The 16,003-nt window shown below is 43.2% G+C and overlaps 1 protein-coding gene across 6 annotated transcripts in view; it reads left to right on the forward strand.

The window, feature by feature from the left end:
- Positions 1-1,245: 1,245 nt before the first annotated feature.
- Positions 1,246-16,003, forward strand: part of LMO1 (LIM domain only 1) — a 105,501-nt gene continuing 90,743 nt past the window's right edge. The window contains exon 1 of one of the 6 annotated variants that reach the window (XM_083478881.1): positions 1,246-2,107. In XM_083478881.1, the coding sequence (XP_083335007.1) occupies positions 2,086-2,107 (22 nt within the window). In that variant the 5' untranslated portion in view covers positions 1,246-2,085. Of the gene's footprint in view, positions 2,108-9,325; positions 9,920-10,322; positions 10,375-10,453; positions 10,597-11,243; positions 11,362-16,003 lie in introns of those variants that run through there. The other 5 variants (XM_083478884.1, XM_083478880.1, XM_083478879.1 and 2 more) reach the window with 5 other exon arrangements.

A 16,003-nucleotide genomic window follows, 5' to 3' on the forward strand; every position in this document is an offset into this window, starting at 1 on the left:
AATGGATTAATGGATCAGCTCATGCACTGCATCAGGAAACAAAAAGAGTACCTTCCATATTTCTGTGCACAATGGGGACAGTAACAATAGAAAGAGGAAATTCCTAATTGGGTGCAAAGAGGTGGGTAGCAGTGGAGACAATTGCAGCTCCTTTTTAAAGACCGAAGTTCACAGGAAGAAGAAGAAGAAGAAGAAGAAGAAGAAGAAGAAGAAGAAGAAGAAGAAGAAGAAGAAGAAGAAGAAATAGGTGCCTTCCAAGCACCAAGTTCTCTATCCAAAATAGACTACGGGAGAGAGGAGAGGAAAGAGTGTGTATGCGCTTGCCTATAATTGTTGATTTCAGTTTGTATTAGTTCTGCCTAGTCTCTTTTCAGCACTTTAGTTTCTGCTAATGGAAAATCAAGCCCATTATATGGTAAACGTGGGAAGCAAGTACATTAATAGTGGGCACTGACATTAATTCAGATTGTAAACAATTCACTACTGTTACCACTACATGCTAAATTATGTGTCATTTGTTGCTTTCATAGGGCTATTTCCTTCACGGCTTTTTCGGGGGTTTTTTGTAACAGAAAGCATAGAGATTTTTCACAGTTGTCTGCTCTGATAAACAACTATTTTGAAATCCTCCCTTAGACCCTAAAGAAAAACAAATATTACTTGCAAACGCTTTCCAACCCAACCATGTCACCGAAGTTCATTGCAATTCAACTCTGACTCTGTACTTCGAGAAAGTTAAGCAAGGCAGGGTGGGGGGGAGAGATGTGGGGAATAATCGGATGCAATAGGTAGGCAGAAAATAGCGCTTATTTATACTGGAGCACGTGTGTCAGCGGTGCTTCTTTCCCCCAGCTATACACACACTCTGCCCCCCCGTCCCCCCCTCACACACACGCACGTATATGTACGCACGCACACACACCCACTTTAACTGTGCTTTTGTGTTTTGTCAGAATTAATGAGAAAAGTTCCCTTGCCCTAGGGGTAATTAGTGTCCTTGGAGTTAAATAAGCTAATACTTAGACACCTCTGGCACAGGCAATTATGTTTGTGTATTGAATAATTGATTCAAAGAGGGGGGGAAGGGGGGTTGCTAATCAGATCTGAGCATAATGAATTGATTTAATTAACAGGGGAATCTGAGGGTCCCTGGGAAATGTGTGCATTTATTCAGCAGCAGGAGAGAGTGCAGGCACATAAATTGAGAGAAAGGGCAGCAAGCAAGCGCATTTGCTTCAGCGATAGGCTCGCATCTTTCCAGCCTCTCCTCCGCCTCCCCCCCCCCGGCCGCCGCTCCTCTTTTGAATATAATTTTAGATTTAGAGTGAAATCAAGAGAAAAGCACTTTAGAAGCTTGTCCGGCTCTGCAGTAGCAACAGCCAAAGAGGGTTTAGCGGAGGATCCCATGCGCTTGCATTAGGATCATTAGGGGGCTCTGATTGTTATTATTGTTATTATTTCGACTGCGTGGAGGTTACGGGGAAAGGGACGAGCAGGAGAGAGAGAGAGAGAGCGCCCTCGATTCGTCTCCCTCCTTTTCTCGATGCGTGCCATTTCCAAACTGGCATTCGAGTTGCAGCCCCAGAAGGAGGGTGGGTGTCTCTGAGGTTGCTGCTGCCGCCGCCGCCGCCTTGGGGAAAAGAGAGAGAAAGCTAGAGAGAGAGGGAAAGCGATCGAGCAAGAGCGAGCTGGCTCTTCGGGGGTTCGCCTCCTGTAATTCTAGCTGAGCGCGATCTGGGTTAAAAGTCGTGCAACTGTAGCCGGCTTGGCCGGGGTGTGCATGTGCAAAAGGGGGGTGGGGTGGGCGGCAGGGGGAGAGCGGAGGAAAGAAAAGGCGAGAGTGTGGGGCGGGGTGGGGGGGAGAGGGGGGAAAGAAGAAGAAGAAGAAGGGAGTACGCCGAGCCGGGCGCATTCCCCCTCCCGGGCGGCCCGCTTTGCAAACACTCCTCTCTCTCCCCCGCGTGCTCCTCTTCTGCCGGCGCCGCCTGCCCTTTTTCCAACGGAGCGGAGGAACAGCGAACCGGCGGCTTGGAGGGCGAGCCGGCCACGGAGACGGAGCGGCGGAGGCAGCCGATCCCCGCCACAATGGTGCTGGACAAGGAGGACGGTAGGTGGCGGGTGCGGCGGGGTGGGCGAGAAGAAGCAGCAGCAGCAGAAGCGGCGGCGGCGGGGAGCTGTGGCGAGGAGCGAGCGTGGCTCCTGCTTGCCCTTTCCACCCTCCGTGCCTTCCTCGCTGCTGCTGCTGCTGCTGCTGTGCAGCTGGCAATAAGGCACCAGAGCCGCCCGAGCGGAGAGAGAGGCTGCCTCCGGGCGACGTGCGCGCGCGGGGCTGGCTGAGGGACATTTCTGCAAAGTGCACGGCCCGTCCCCTCGGCGCCTGTGCAAAGAAGCAGCCCGCGGCTTCTCTCTCTCTCTCTCGCTTTGCCCTCCCGCCTTCGGGGCTAGGATTCCGAGGATTTGCCCGGGTGCTGCTATCTTGTCTCTCTCCCCCCTCACAGGACCCCGAAATTGTCATGTTGCGAAGGGAAGCCAGTCCCGTCCTTCCCTCCCGCCTGCTGCGTCTGCTTCTGCCACTTTCTTCTCCCGTCCCCGGATTAGCTCGCCTGTCCTTTAAAAACCCATTAGTTCCTCTCGCGAAATAATGTCGCCACCTTGCCTCGCTCGCTCTCCCCCGCCTCCTCTTATTGAGGAGAGCCGGCTTGGCTAAACGGCCTCGCCAAAAGGCTCCCGGGTGTTTTCAACGGGGAAACGGGGTTACTTTTAAATGTTCGAGAGAGCGCTTCGGAGGCCGAGCTGAGGGGACAAGGTGTGCGTGGAGAGGCGAGGGAGGGAGGGAGGGAGGAGAGTGGTAACTGCGTGCAAGTTTCGAAGAAGCGTGTGGTTATTGTTAAGACTTGCCGGGAATTCAGGCAGGGCTCACTTGGGGGTAGCGAGGGAAGGCCGGAGTTTGAGGCGAGAGTTAAAAAGACTATATAAGCTAATGAAAAGGGCAATTGCTGAGGAGGAGGAGGAAGGGACGTCGCCTCTGAAGAGACGGAGGGAGCTCTCCCAAGGGGTAAATAGGCTCCTGGAAGTTGGCGTGTGTTGAGACTCAAGCGAGGATAAGTTAAGAACAGTGGCGTCTACTTAAGCAGTAATTTTAGCTGTCAGACCCGGCTGTAGCACTTTTTTGAGTTAACCATCTGAGGCGGCCTTTGTCCCAGCTGCACTTTAAAAACAGCAACACAATAAAGTCATGGAGCAAAGCTTGAGCTTTCGTTTCCCCCCTCTCCCGCAAGAATATGTTGCTTTTTCGTTTTACAAGAAAACTATTTGTCAGCACAAACCTAATAAAGCTTCTCTTGCTCATTGCGCAAGGATTACTATTGGGTTTGGTTGTTGTTGTTGGTTTTTTTTGGAAAAACCTACATAATTTGTGAGAGTGCGTCCTTTTAAGTTTGTGAGACAAATCTCTCTTCTTTTGCAGCTGGGAAAAAAGATTGCTGGTACTGTATAGTTCTCAAAATGCAGCATGCTTGGATATCACTGCATCTCGACATGTGTTGAGTTGCTGTTTTTTGGTTTTTTTAGGTGTGCACCTAAGGTTTCAAGGTGTACACCTAAAACATGTACAAGTGTTACTGTAAACAAACAGGTGTCCAAAAACCCATGTACAGCACAGACACATGTGCCAGAGAACCAGATTGGATGTGGCTCCTGCCTGAGGGTGAAATTTAAGAAGAGTGCTGAATCAGGCCATTGGCCCACCTGGTCCAGGATCCTGGCCAAGCAGGAGAGCCCTCTCCCCTCCCATGGTTTCCTAGCCTAATATGTGAAACTGTTCTTTTAGTATGTCTGGCGCTGTACCATTTTTGCATGGCGCGTTCATGAGCAACCTTTTCGTCTTCGAGTTTTTATTCAAAGCATCAGGGCATAAATATTCCCTCACAGAGCTTAGCTAGGGAGCACTGATGCTTTCCCTTTGCAGCACCAGTGTTTCGACACAGAGTTGCGCTCTCTCATAATTTCTCCTTAGTTACTCAGTTATAGGGCTGGAAAGGCTTTTTTCGTTGGAGCTTACTTCCAAGTAAGAGGACATTGCATTGCCTCCTTAAGCATCAAAAGATGCTCAGGGCCATGAAAGAGAAATGCTGTCCTTAGATGTAAAACGATGTTTTGGCCTTGATAAAGTTATGGGAGGACATGAAGTTTGGGACATGAAGTCGTCATCCCGCGCCCCCCCCCCCAAATGAAAGTTCTGTTAAAGTAGCATCCCTTTGCGTTCTGCAAGAACATAATGGTAAGAGAAAAGTTTCATCCGCCTGCTTTGCATACACTTTCCATTTCCAAGGATGTATCTGCTGAGTAAAGCTTAATAAAATGGAAGTGCTGCCTTCTCTAACTGATGTACCCAGTTATGAAAGCTGAGAACCAACGATATAAACTGGGGCGGGGGGGGGGAGCGGGAGCACAATCCTGCGCCTGTTTCATGACTCTGCCTTAATACCAGAGGGCAGAACTTTGCGCACTTACAGAGATTAACCCATCTATGGCTGTGTACTAATCAGGAGAGGAATCTGACTGTCATACATTGAAAAATGCATAATAGTTAAAATTTATATGCTATTTGTAAGGCCATAGAGCAAGGCTGTGGGGCAAAGTCAATGAATCAATCAATCAAGCCCTAGCTCCTGGTTGCTAAGAGCTCTTAAAAATTGTTATTAACAGGTAGGAATTAAATATCTTTTCATCTCTATGAGAGAAATGTGGCATATGTTTCTGTCCCCAGTACTGAGATCTCAAATATTTTCAGGGTAGGTATGCCTAGTTGTCTATATGCCCAAACTGGAACTTTTGTTGCTATCATGTCCCCCCCCCCTCCCCACCAGCAGATATCTGAAACTTAAACACTGTTGTCTCAATCTTGTTTTCTAGCAATTGAGGTTTTCCCTCCCAGTCATCAAAACTTAGGCCTCCGTCATAACAAATAATGGCTATATCTGTGAACAAGTTCATTTAGGACTTGGGTCGAATCCCCATAGTAACTACATATGAATTTTAAAAAGCCTCCGCCTTGTCTATTCCCCTAAAGACAAAGATGTAAGAGGTTAACTAATGTCAGTATAATTAAGCAAGGTTAATTCATTGCTGTTTTGTTCCTGTGGGATTTTACTTGCATTTCCATCTGCTCTGGTTTTGATGGTGTGAACTGCACCAAATCATCCGAGTGATGTTGAAATGTTGCAAATTTTGTTTTACTAGACAAAAAAAATTGGTCTTTTTTTTCCTTGATCCTTTTAAATAATAAGCAGGGTGACATTCTGTCCTCCCTTAACTTTTTTTTTTTCTGCCAAAGGGAGCCTTCCAGCCTATATCTGTTTAAATCTGATTGACGGGTCAAACAGCATGATGCTGCCTCCACAGAGGTAGTAAGGGAAGCAGGTGAGCTACTAGGAAAGACTGAGATCTAAGGAGAGTTTCCTAATGGGGGTATTTGGGTTCTTTCAAGTATTGCAGACATACTCATTAAACATAAGGAGCTCAGGGGCTGGAATGATGGTGGTGTAAGGAAGTGAAACTAGAAACATTGATTATCCAGACAGTTCTCAACAGCCCTCCTTCCAGGAGCTCTCACAAATGGCTGTATAAAAGGAAATAATGGGGATGGTAGTGAAGGTAAAGAGGAAATTAGAATGGGATGCACTTAAAAAGAAGAAATGTTAAGGAACAAACCCCTGATGAGAGGGATGTGGAGATCAGAGTAACAAACTGAAGCGGTGCCTGGGAAATTTTTCAGAATTGTTTGCAAGGAAGTTATTCCAGCAGAGAAATTTACGTCTGTCGAAATGTGTCTCAGAAATTAAGGGCAGAAGCTGGGAAAAGAAACTTGAAGGTTTGCCCCCCCCCCCTCCATTGGGGGTTTGCGTGCTGTTCTACACTAATATTTCTCTTTCTTCTTGATTGGGCTCCAGTTGTTGCTAATCTGCAAACATTAAAGGGAATGTCCTATTGCTACATTAAAAGTGAGAGAAGTGGGAGTTTTTATTGGCCTTTGGTATTCCTCTGTAAACTAAGGTGGAGAGATCGTGTTAATGATACTTTCAGGAAGTCTTGTTTATGGGCAGAAGGTCAAATTGTCACTTTACCTCTAACAGTCTTATCATTTCATCTCATAAAGCATCAGCAATTAAAAAAACCTAATACAGTCAAATTCTGAAATAAGAGTTGTTCTCTTCAAAGTGGGTGTTGGAGTGGCCATTAATATTATGGGCTCTCCTTTGACAAACTTTGGTTTTTGATATCTTCTAGGAAACTAGCAACACTAATGGTTTAAAAGCTGTTCTCTAGCTAGGAGAAGACTGCAGTGCACTGATTTTTTCTGTATTACAGTACTAAGATCTCTGCAGATCTAGTTCTGGAGCACGAGAGGAGAACTGGTTTCATATTTATTTTATTTTTAAATTTTCTGTCCCAGAGTTTGTCCCAGAAGCATAGAGTTTGTACAGTTGCTGTTCTTTCAAATCTGATATTTTTTGTCAGTGTTTTTGTCCGTGTTTTTGGCAAATGCTAATTTTTTGTATAAGTAACTTGTTAATTAACATTCAGGCAAAAGTCTATTTCTGTGGGATAGGACTCAATAATATTCCAAATACATGAAAGGACAAGAAGACAAAACTGTCATAGTCTCGATTTGATGTCTCCTGGCACCATGTCAAGTTGTGTCAGTGAGGTACCATCACGTCCTATAAGTCCAGAGTGATCTGATGTGATTAGATTGATGCAATAGAATGTGATATTGAGGTAGTGATGGGGAATCTTATTTTAGGACAGAAGCAAAGGTCAAAAATTAGGGCTGAAGGAGCAGATTCTATGACCTGGAATGTATAGAACTCAAGTTATACTCATGTGGACTAGGTTACAACTGAATTTCATTTTCTTCATCTTTATTCCTTCTTGGGTGACTATGCCTGTTCAAACCAACACAGTGCCAGGTGTAGATCCAAAGTTGGATGAATATGGACTGCTTTTGAATTGCAAACGATTCAAGTCCTACTCACTCAGTCAATTCGGTGCAGAATAATATGACCCATTCTAACCTTGGTTTAACTGAAGGTGCTTCGGTTAATAATTTGAGGCTACAGTTTGGCCGAAGTTAAGCACTTTTCACTCACACTGATTTCAGGAGGAGAGATTTTAAAGCAGGCTCTTCACTCTTCCATTGAGATCAAAGGGATTTTTAAAATGCTTAACTTTGGCTGGATCCTTTCCTTAGTTTATTAGCATTTTAGAGAGCATGGGCGGTGGGGGTGAGGATGCCAAACAGTGGAGGAGGAGATGTTGAACTGGGTAAAATTAATAGATGGAATTGTGTTGGCGTACTGCTTCTCATTGTAGTTTCAATTGAGGTTTAAAATAATGGGATGGGCTTAGGGGACATTTAAGTCTCCTGTTCCCATGAAATGTAATAACTCTCTCTCTCTCTCTCTCTCTCTCTCTCTCTCTCTCTCTGTGTGTGTGTGTGTGTGTGTGTGTCTGGATATCTCTTAAATGATACTGCTGAAGGAAATCTGTGGTGGTATAAAGAGGGAAGCAGTGTTTCAAGAAACTTAAAATTTGATAGCTATTAAAGTTTAACAATGTGTTAGAGGAGTATTATATTTGCTTTTATGATTCATTTAAAAGAACCTCGAACAGGATGAAACCTGACAAAATAGATGCTGTGTATACTTTTTCAATTTGGCAAAAGTGATGCTTTCTGAGGGCATTTAAAGACCAGATCTAAAACTATGGATTCTTAGGATTGCTGGAAATGATAATGGCATGCCTTCTGAAAAGAAGTGCCTTTGGGATTGTGGCATTAAAATCCCACTGACAGTTGTGGCATTCATGCTATAACATAAAAAAAATTCTCGTTTGCAGATGGGCAGTGGCCAAATGAGAAGGGAAGTTTTAAGTATTGAATGAAATGATTCTCTATGCAAAATGATCTATTTAACATCAAATACGTTCAAGGACTGTTAGGATTAAGCATTCAAAATGAAGGGGAAAGGCAAAGCCATTTGAGTTGAGGATAAGGAATCTAATTAAAATAGGTATTAAGGGTATCTGGCTTGAGCTTGCTATCGTGCTTTTAAAAGATGACTCTTGTATCTGTTGTAAAGTAGAGGGAGAAGTATAGCAGAAACTGGAATGAAATGTTTTCTGGGATTAAAAAGGCAGTCGGAAACTTGTTCTTTAGCACTGAGTACTTAAGAACCTCATCCTGTAAGTGTAACCCTTATTTCTTGTGATAGAAAAATCTGAACGCTTCTTCTGAGAGTACGTTTTATGTGTGCAACTAAGGAGCGTTTCGGTTCAGATTTTGGTTTCAGCACCAGCAGTGTAAACTATCATAGTGAGACAGTGTGGAAAGAATGAATTGCAGGCGAGAACTAGCTAGTAAAGGATTCCCCATCTTCATCGTATCTAGGTGTTACTAGTGAAAAAAACATGGGTAGAAGGTCTCCCAGTTCACTACCTTCCCCTGTACCCAAGAGTTCAAGTTTTAGATTAAAGCATATTGATGTGAATATTGTAGTTTGTGTTCAGTGTTGTGTCAAAATGTCAAAGTGGGGTGTGTTTTAGAAATAAACCAAGTGATTTTACAGAGGAAGCTGCCAGAACGGCTTTCAAACATAGAAATATAACATGACTGTAGGATTAGGGTGGAAGAGTCACATATATATTATTCAGATGATAAAGTCTTTTGCATAATGACTTACCACCTAATTTTTTTGTGGGAACCCATGCATGTGAAATAGCACCCATGCACACCCACACATGTAAGACTACAAAAAGTTATTTCACACTGTATATTAAAACAACAGCCTGAGGGTGTTTTACCATCTCAGTAAAGTGGGAGGGGGAAATTGGGGGGATCTGCCCTGAAACTCCTATCTACTACAGTGTACAGAACTGTATTTCTGAACGATAGACTATGACCTGCTAGAAGCAACCAGTTATTTCAAAGTAAGCAGGAGAGAAGGAGAAGTGTGATTGGGGGGGGGGATGAGTGTGTCTAAGTACGATTAATAATGCAGATGGTAGTTTACTGTACAGATATTAAGGATATTTTTTTCTCTCCTACTGAGCATCATATCAAAGGTGCACTCAATCAAATAAATGAACCAATGTAATGAAAATGGAGAGCATCAAAACGACAAAGTTAATAGAAACGCAACGTAGTTGGTGCTCTCTGGTTATAGCGCAAACGGTGCTGCAGGTGGTGCTGCTGAGCTGGAAAGCTTTAAATTCTCCATTAAAACCTGACAGAAGAATAAGCGGGTGTCCCTGGGAAATGAGTGCATTTATTCAGCAGCAAGGGTGCAAAGCTCACACAAATGGAGAAGCAGAGGCAGCAGTAGCTAGGCTCAGATATTTTTCTCCCCCTCCTCCCTCTCTTTGAGTGTAATTTTAGATTGAGATTCAGCTTAAATCCAAGGGGAAAACACTTTATAAGGCTGAAAGCTGTATAGTTGCAACAGCCAAGGTTATGGGCTATCAAATGCAATTACATTAAAACAGATTATACTGTGCAAATTGAGCCATTTAGAAGGTGAGAACCAAAGAAACAGCTCTGACCCCCCCTTTTTTCTAAATTGCAGTTTTAGTTCCTTGCAATTCCAAGGTACGAAAGTAGGTGAGACTGCTTTTGTATCTGCAAAGTGCTTCATTTTTGAAGGTAATTCTAACTGAGTGCAATCTAGGTTAAAAGCTGGACAACTGGATAATTAGAGCTCTCTCACTGCTAGAGGACAATCAGCCGTACGTGGCAGCTCATCTTGGCTCCCACGTAGACTAGCTCTTTTCTGCCTTGAGTGGAGGCTATTGGAGACAGAGCATCTGCACCCCGACTTCCTCTGAACCCTGAGATGATGGTGCTGGACAAGGAGGACGGTAGGTGAGCTGAGATTTTGTGGGCATCACTCAGCATATTCACGTAATGCTGCTTACATGCAGCGAATGAACCTTAAGCGTGCTTTAGTCTCCTGTCTCCCGTTCATTTTATGACCCTGTCTGATATAACAGCTTGCTCCCTCCTCTGCTCTGGCTGATCGGCAAAGGGGGGAAGCAACTCACGCTGCTTTACTTTTGGTTCTAGTGAAGGCTAACAAGTTTAAAACTGTTTAATTTTAAAATAATTGTGGGAGGGTCCCCCCCTTACTTGCCACCCTGCTTGCTGAATTTATTTTTGTCATCTTAGTGTAGTTTCTCCCTCTCCCCCCCCCCCTGTTTGCTACTTGAGAGAGTATTCAGAACTCTGCATCTCTAAAATGCCTCTCTTTCTCTAGCTATAAGCTTAATAATTACAGTTGTGAATGCACCTACTAAATGGCTCGTGGAACAAACATTTTGGTAGGAAAGAGTTGATTTCGTTAAACATAAATGTGTGTATGTGTGTGTGTTTGGGAACTCCTCCTGTTTTAATTTCTGAGGCTAACTTATCCCTTGCAAAGAGTAAATGAATAGCATACAAGTACAGCAAAGGGTTCAAAGGCAGATGTGCCATAGTTGTGTGTGACTGTGAAATGACCTGCAAGACGCAACTTAACACTGGTGGTTTCTAGGAAAAGTACGGTAAGTGAGAAAGACATGCTGTTTACAAGCATTGTGTGTGTGTGTGTGATATATCTGCTTCAGCTAGTCTTGGGGTGCCTGTGATACAGATTATCGTTGGTCAAGTTTAAGGGTAGCGTATGAAATGTTGCGCTTGGAATGCGAAGGGGCAGCTAGTAAGTTAAAAGAAGTGTGAGAGTTCAGAATCCTCCCTCCCCTCTACTGTTCGCTTCATTTTCTCAAAAATGAAAGCGAACTGGAACATACTTCCAGGGAGAAGTTGTGTGTTAGGTTAAATATTAGTTCTTCATATGGTGGTTTCATTTAAGCATGTTGTCATTTACCAAGTGACAGCAGACAGTTTCTGCTATCTGTTTCTGCTATCTGTTGCTGAATAGCATGTATGTTGGTTGGGGTATGTTAGGGTATCAATGGGGAGAGAGTGACAAAAAAAATCCCACACTGGATATGGCCAGGTTTTCAGTGTGGAGATCAGCAGCAGCATTATTTTTCTTTTCCAGCCTACTTAGGATGATAAATAATGTTGCTGTTGAAGAAAGTGCTCAACATAACTTTTCATGCAGTTAGTGTATTATTTAAGGCAGCTCTGAATATTAAAACAAAGCAGTGTTGATTGCATAAGGTTGCTATTTACAACATTGGCTAGCTCAGTTTTTTTAAAGGCAGCAGTCTTACACAAGCATCTGGGAATTCGTCCCGTTGAACTTGCTGGAGCTTCTTTCTGACATGCATAGGATTGCACCATTCGTGTCTCTTTTATCAAAGGTAAGTTAACACGAGAGTGGGGTGGGACAGAGATAAAGCAACACGCTTGCATTTAAGAAAATTGTTAATGCACTGATGTGTTTCAGGATGACAGAAGTTCTTTGAAATTTTGTGTCTGCCCATAGATTATTTAGGTCTTTCTCCCTGGCATGTAGTGGGGTGTACCTAATTTGGATGCTGGGAGCTCCCCTGAAAAGTATTGCAGTATTTAATGCATACACTGCTTTGATCTGCTTTACATAAGTTTAACAGTGCAATGCTTTACATCGGTGCAGTCCTATGCATATCTATTCAGAAGAGAGTTCCACAGAGTTCAGTGAGACGTACTCTCAGGAAAGCATGCAACCTTACTGTATTTTTAAAACTCCTTTGATGTTTATTTAAGTGTATTACAGTGTCTCTAAAATTCTTAGTTTGAGCTGTCAGTCATATGCATGAGTAAAAGCTGCCATCTAGAATTTTGTATTAACTAGACATGTGTGATGACAGAAGTTTTTCTACCAGTTCTGTTTGACTTTATGAAAATGCCCTGGTGCTTAAAAAGTAAGTCGTCCAACAACATTTGTTCTAGCCTCTTTTCAATAATCAATAGATATGGCTTCAAATAACAAAGTGGTTTAAAATTATGAACAAAATAGTTATTTAGTATAGATTAAAATAAAATAAAAATCCTTCCAGTAGCACCTTAAAGACCAACTAAGTTAGTTCTTGGTATGAGCTTTCGTGTGCATGCACACTTCTTCAGATACTGGTATCTGAAGAAGTGTGCATGCACACAAAAGCTCATACCAAGAACTAACTTGGTTGGTCTTTAAGGTGCTACTGGAAGGAATTTTTTTATTTTGACTATGGCAGACCAACACGGCTACCTATCTGTAATTAGTATAGATTAGTATAGGTTAGAGATAGCAGTTTTGCAGAGAGAGTTGAAAGTGGTATCACTCATTTTTTTTAAGCACCCCAGAAACTCCACTTACTTCTTTTGTCGCGGTGTTGCTTTTGGTCAAAGAGGTGTTTCAGGTATTTGAAGCACTGCAAAACCTGCAAAACCTGTTTCCTGGAGCCAGTAAGGGATGAGTACACACACCACAGGCAACAGCATCTCTATCAGACCACTCTTTCCCCCCTGAAAAAGCTGGCAGAATTAGCAAAGGTATTTCAAAGGGCTTACTGTTGTTAGACACTTGCTGAATGAACATTGTTGTTGTTGTTCTGTCCCAGCTTCTACCAACCTAGCAGTTCGAAAGCATACCAGTGCAAGTAGATAAATAGGTACTGCTGCAGTGGGAAGGTAAATGGTGTTTCCGTATGTTCTGGCTTCCGTTGCATCAAAAGTGGTTTAGTCAGGCTGGCCACATGACCCGGAAAGCTGTCTGTGGACAAATGCCAGCTCCCTAGGCCTGAAGCAAGATAAGCGCCGCATCTCATAGTTGCCTTTGACTGGACTTAACCGTCCAGGGGTCCTTTACCTTTTTACCTATTGTTCACGGAACAGATGGTATATATATATATATATATATATATGCAGGTTTTGGTGTCCTCGGGTGTCTTCCCGTGTAAAAGTTGGGGTGTCTAGGCGACGTTTCGACGAGGTCTCACTCGTCATCTTCAGGCTGGTGCTTTCGGCTTCTTGTTACTGGAACAGAGCGGGATCTCAGTGTTTGAGTTCCTATAAATACTGTAGAGGGGTGTGGTGTATTGCCTCAAAAGTTCTGGGCAGAGGGGAAGTTCCCAGGCTAGTGTTCTTTTCTTCTTTTGTTCCTTAATTACTTGAGGGATATCTTGAGTGATTTCTTGAGTGATATTCTGAGTACCACTTAGGTGGGTCATTAGGTGTGGATTAGTTGCTAAAGCCTTCGTGTCTTGACCTCTTGAATTTGTGAAGAGTTTTTCTGGGAAGATGGCTGTACTGCACTTAGTTGTGCTTTGGCTTGGCTTCGTGTATAGGGGCGAGCTGTGGTTTTGTGCCCTGTGCCAGCCAGATCTGTGTAGGGATTGCAGGGGGGTGCAGCATCCGGAGGTGCCACTATGGTTTGGTTACTGGATGGTGTCTGTAATTTATCTGTGGAGAGGGTCTGGGTTTGGGTCTGGTGTGGTTGATTGGTGGTGGCGTTCTGTGTGCCTCTGGATCTGGTGTCGGTTTTTGTGGGGAGGGCTAATTTCCAGATGTCTGGCAGGCGGGACGTGTCGTCACGCTTGTTCATGTTGTGAGGGTGTTTCTCTATCTCGATGGCTTCCATGATTATTCTCTTGTGGTGATGTTCCATGTTAAAGAGCAATTTGGAATCTGCAAAATTAATTTCGTGTCCTGTTTCTTTCATGTGTTGGACACGAAATTAATTTTGCAGATTCCAAATTGCTCTTTAACATGGAACATCACCACAAGAGAATAATCATGGAAGCCATCGAGATAGAGAAACACCCTCACAACATGAACAAGCGTGACGACACGTCCCGCCTGCCAGACATCTGGAAATTAGCCCTCCCCACAAAAACCGACACCAGATCCAGAGGCACACAGAACGCCACCACCAATCAACCACACCAGACCCAAACCCAGACCCTCTCCACAGATAAATTACAGACACCATCCAGTAACCAAACCATAGTGGCACCTCCGGATGCTGCACCCCCCTGCAATCCCTACACAGATCTGGCTGGCACAGGGCACAAAACCACAGCTCGCCCCTATACACGAAGCCAAGCCAAAGCACAACTAAGTGCAGTACAGCCATCTTCCCAGAAAAACTCTTCACAAATTCAAGAGGTCAAGACACGAAGGCTTTAGCAACTAATCCACACCTAATGACCCACCTAAGTGGTACTCAGAATATCACTCAAGAAATCACTCAAGATATCCCTCAAGTAATTAAGGAACAAAAGAAGAAAAGAACACTAGCCTGGGAACTTCCCCTCTGCCCAGAACTTTTGAGGCAATACACCACACCCCTCTACAGTATTTATAGGAACTCAAACACTGAGATCCCGCTCTGTTCCAGTAACAAGAAGCCGAAAGCACCAGCCTGAAGATGACGAGTGAGACCTCGTCGAAACGTCGCCTAGACACCCCAACTTTTACACGGGAAGACACCCGAGGACACCAAAACCTGCATTCCTGTACCCGTGAAAATCTACGAAAAAATATATATATATATATATATATATATATATATATATATAGTTACATGAGAGTAAGCTCTGCATACATAAGGAAGCACATCATAAGAGTACTGAGGTTGCAATGCTATGCATACATACTGAAGAGTAAGCTCATTGAAAGCAGTGCATAAATTATGCTGTTGGCTTATAATTCTAAACGTTATTATCAGAAAGAAAGGTTAATTGTACACATGATTAGGATCAGGCCCAAACCTGCATGTGAATAAGAAATATTTGGCAGGCTGACCTTATTTTTTTACCCGTCCACTATAACTGTACTGATTTCTTTGTTTCCCTTCAGAGTTTCAAGTGTTCAGAGGAAAGCAACATCTTCTATGGTTGGAGTTTCTTGTTGTTTCTTTTAGTTCACACTTAGTTGAAGGTGTTGCACCGTTGAGACGGAGTTTGGTATCAAAGCCAAAAACAAATATTTCATGACATGATGGTCTTTCTGAAATCAATAGGACTTGCATAACAGTGCCTGAAATCTCTGCTAGAATTTTTGGGTGGTGGTGTAATCTAACTAACACATGAAGGAAAACAAAATGAAGTTGTGTGCAGGAATTTAGAAACATTGTTTCATATGTAAAAGGGGTAAGTGAGGAGTGCAGTTCAGAAATAATAGAACTCCAACCCCACTCCAGCCACCAAATTAAATATCCACATATCAAGTTAAACTCAAGTGCTTTGATAAATCTGTTTTAAAACCATTCCTTAATAAAGGAACTTTGACAGCTACTCTGCCTCTACTACCTAGTTTGATTTGCTGATAGCCTTGGACCACATTGTTTACATTAAAAAACAAATAAATTATTTTTTTGAGGAGGGGGTAGTTTGCCAGAAGCTGGATGCTTGGAGTAATGAATATCAAGTAATTTTTAGAGGAATGGGTAGGTTAACTGCTTTTGCAATCCTTTACAAAATACTTATTATACAAAATGGTGCAAACCTCTACACCCGTTAATACCAAGAAGAGAATGAAATAGCAGAAACCTGAACTGCAAAGATCAAACCCTGAATCTTCCCAGTCCCTGTTTGTATATAAGGTCTGATGGGCAAGGGAAGTCAAATGAGTTGGTCATTCAAAGAGGTGGTCCACAGCTTAGATCAAATGATCACCATGACAGTGAATATATTTGGAATTCATATTAATTTGGTATTTATATTTGAATTTTGCTCCTAAATGGTGTCTCCAGAACTTTAAATAAAATTCCAAATTTACCGTATTGGCCTGAATATAAGCCTCACTCCCCCTCCCCCAAATTCTACCAAAGTACGGCTTAAATTTGCGACCTTACAAAAATTGGCTTTTACGATTTCGCTGCTGAAACAAACATGGTAAAATGGAATGGGTGTGAGTGCCTCTGGAATTTTAAGGCAGCGGCTTATATTCGCGTATTGTCTTTTTTTCTCCCCCCCGCCCCCCGAATTTTAAAGGTGCGGCTTATATTCGGGCCAATACGGTACATGAATTCCAAATATA

The sequence above is a fragment of the Podarcis liolepis genome (assembly GCF_965112155.1).
Source record: "Podarcis liolepis genome assembly, chromosome: 1".
NCBI lineage: Eukaryota > Metazoa > Chordata > Lepidosauria > Squamata > Lacertidae > Podarcis > Podarcis liolepis.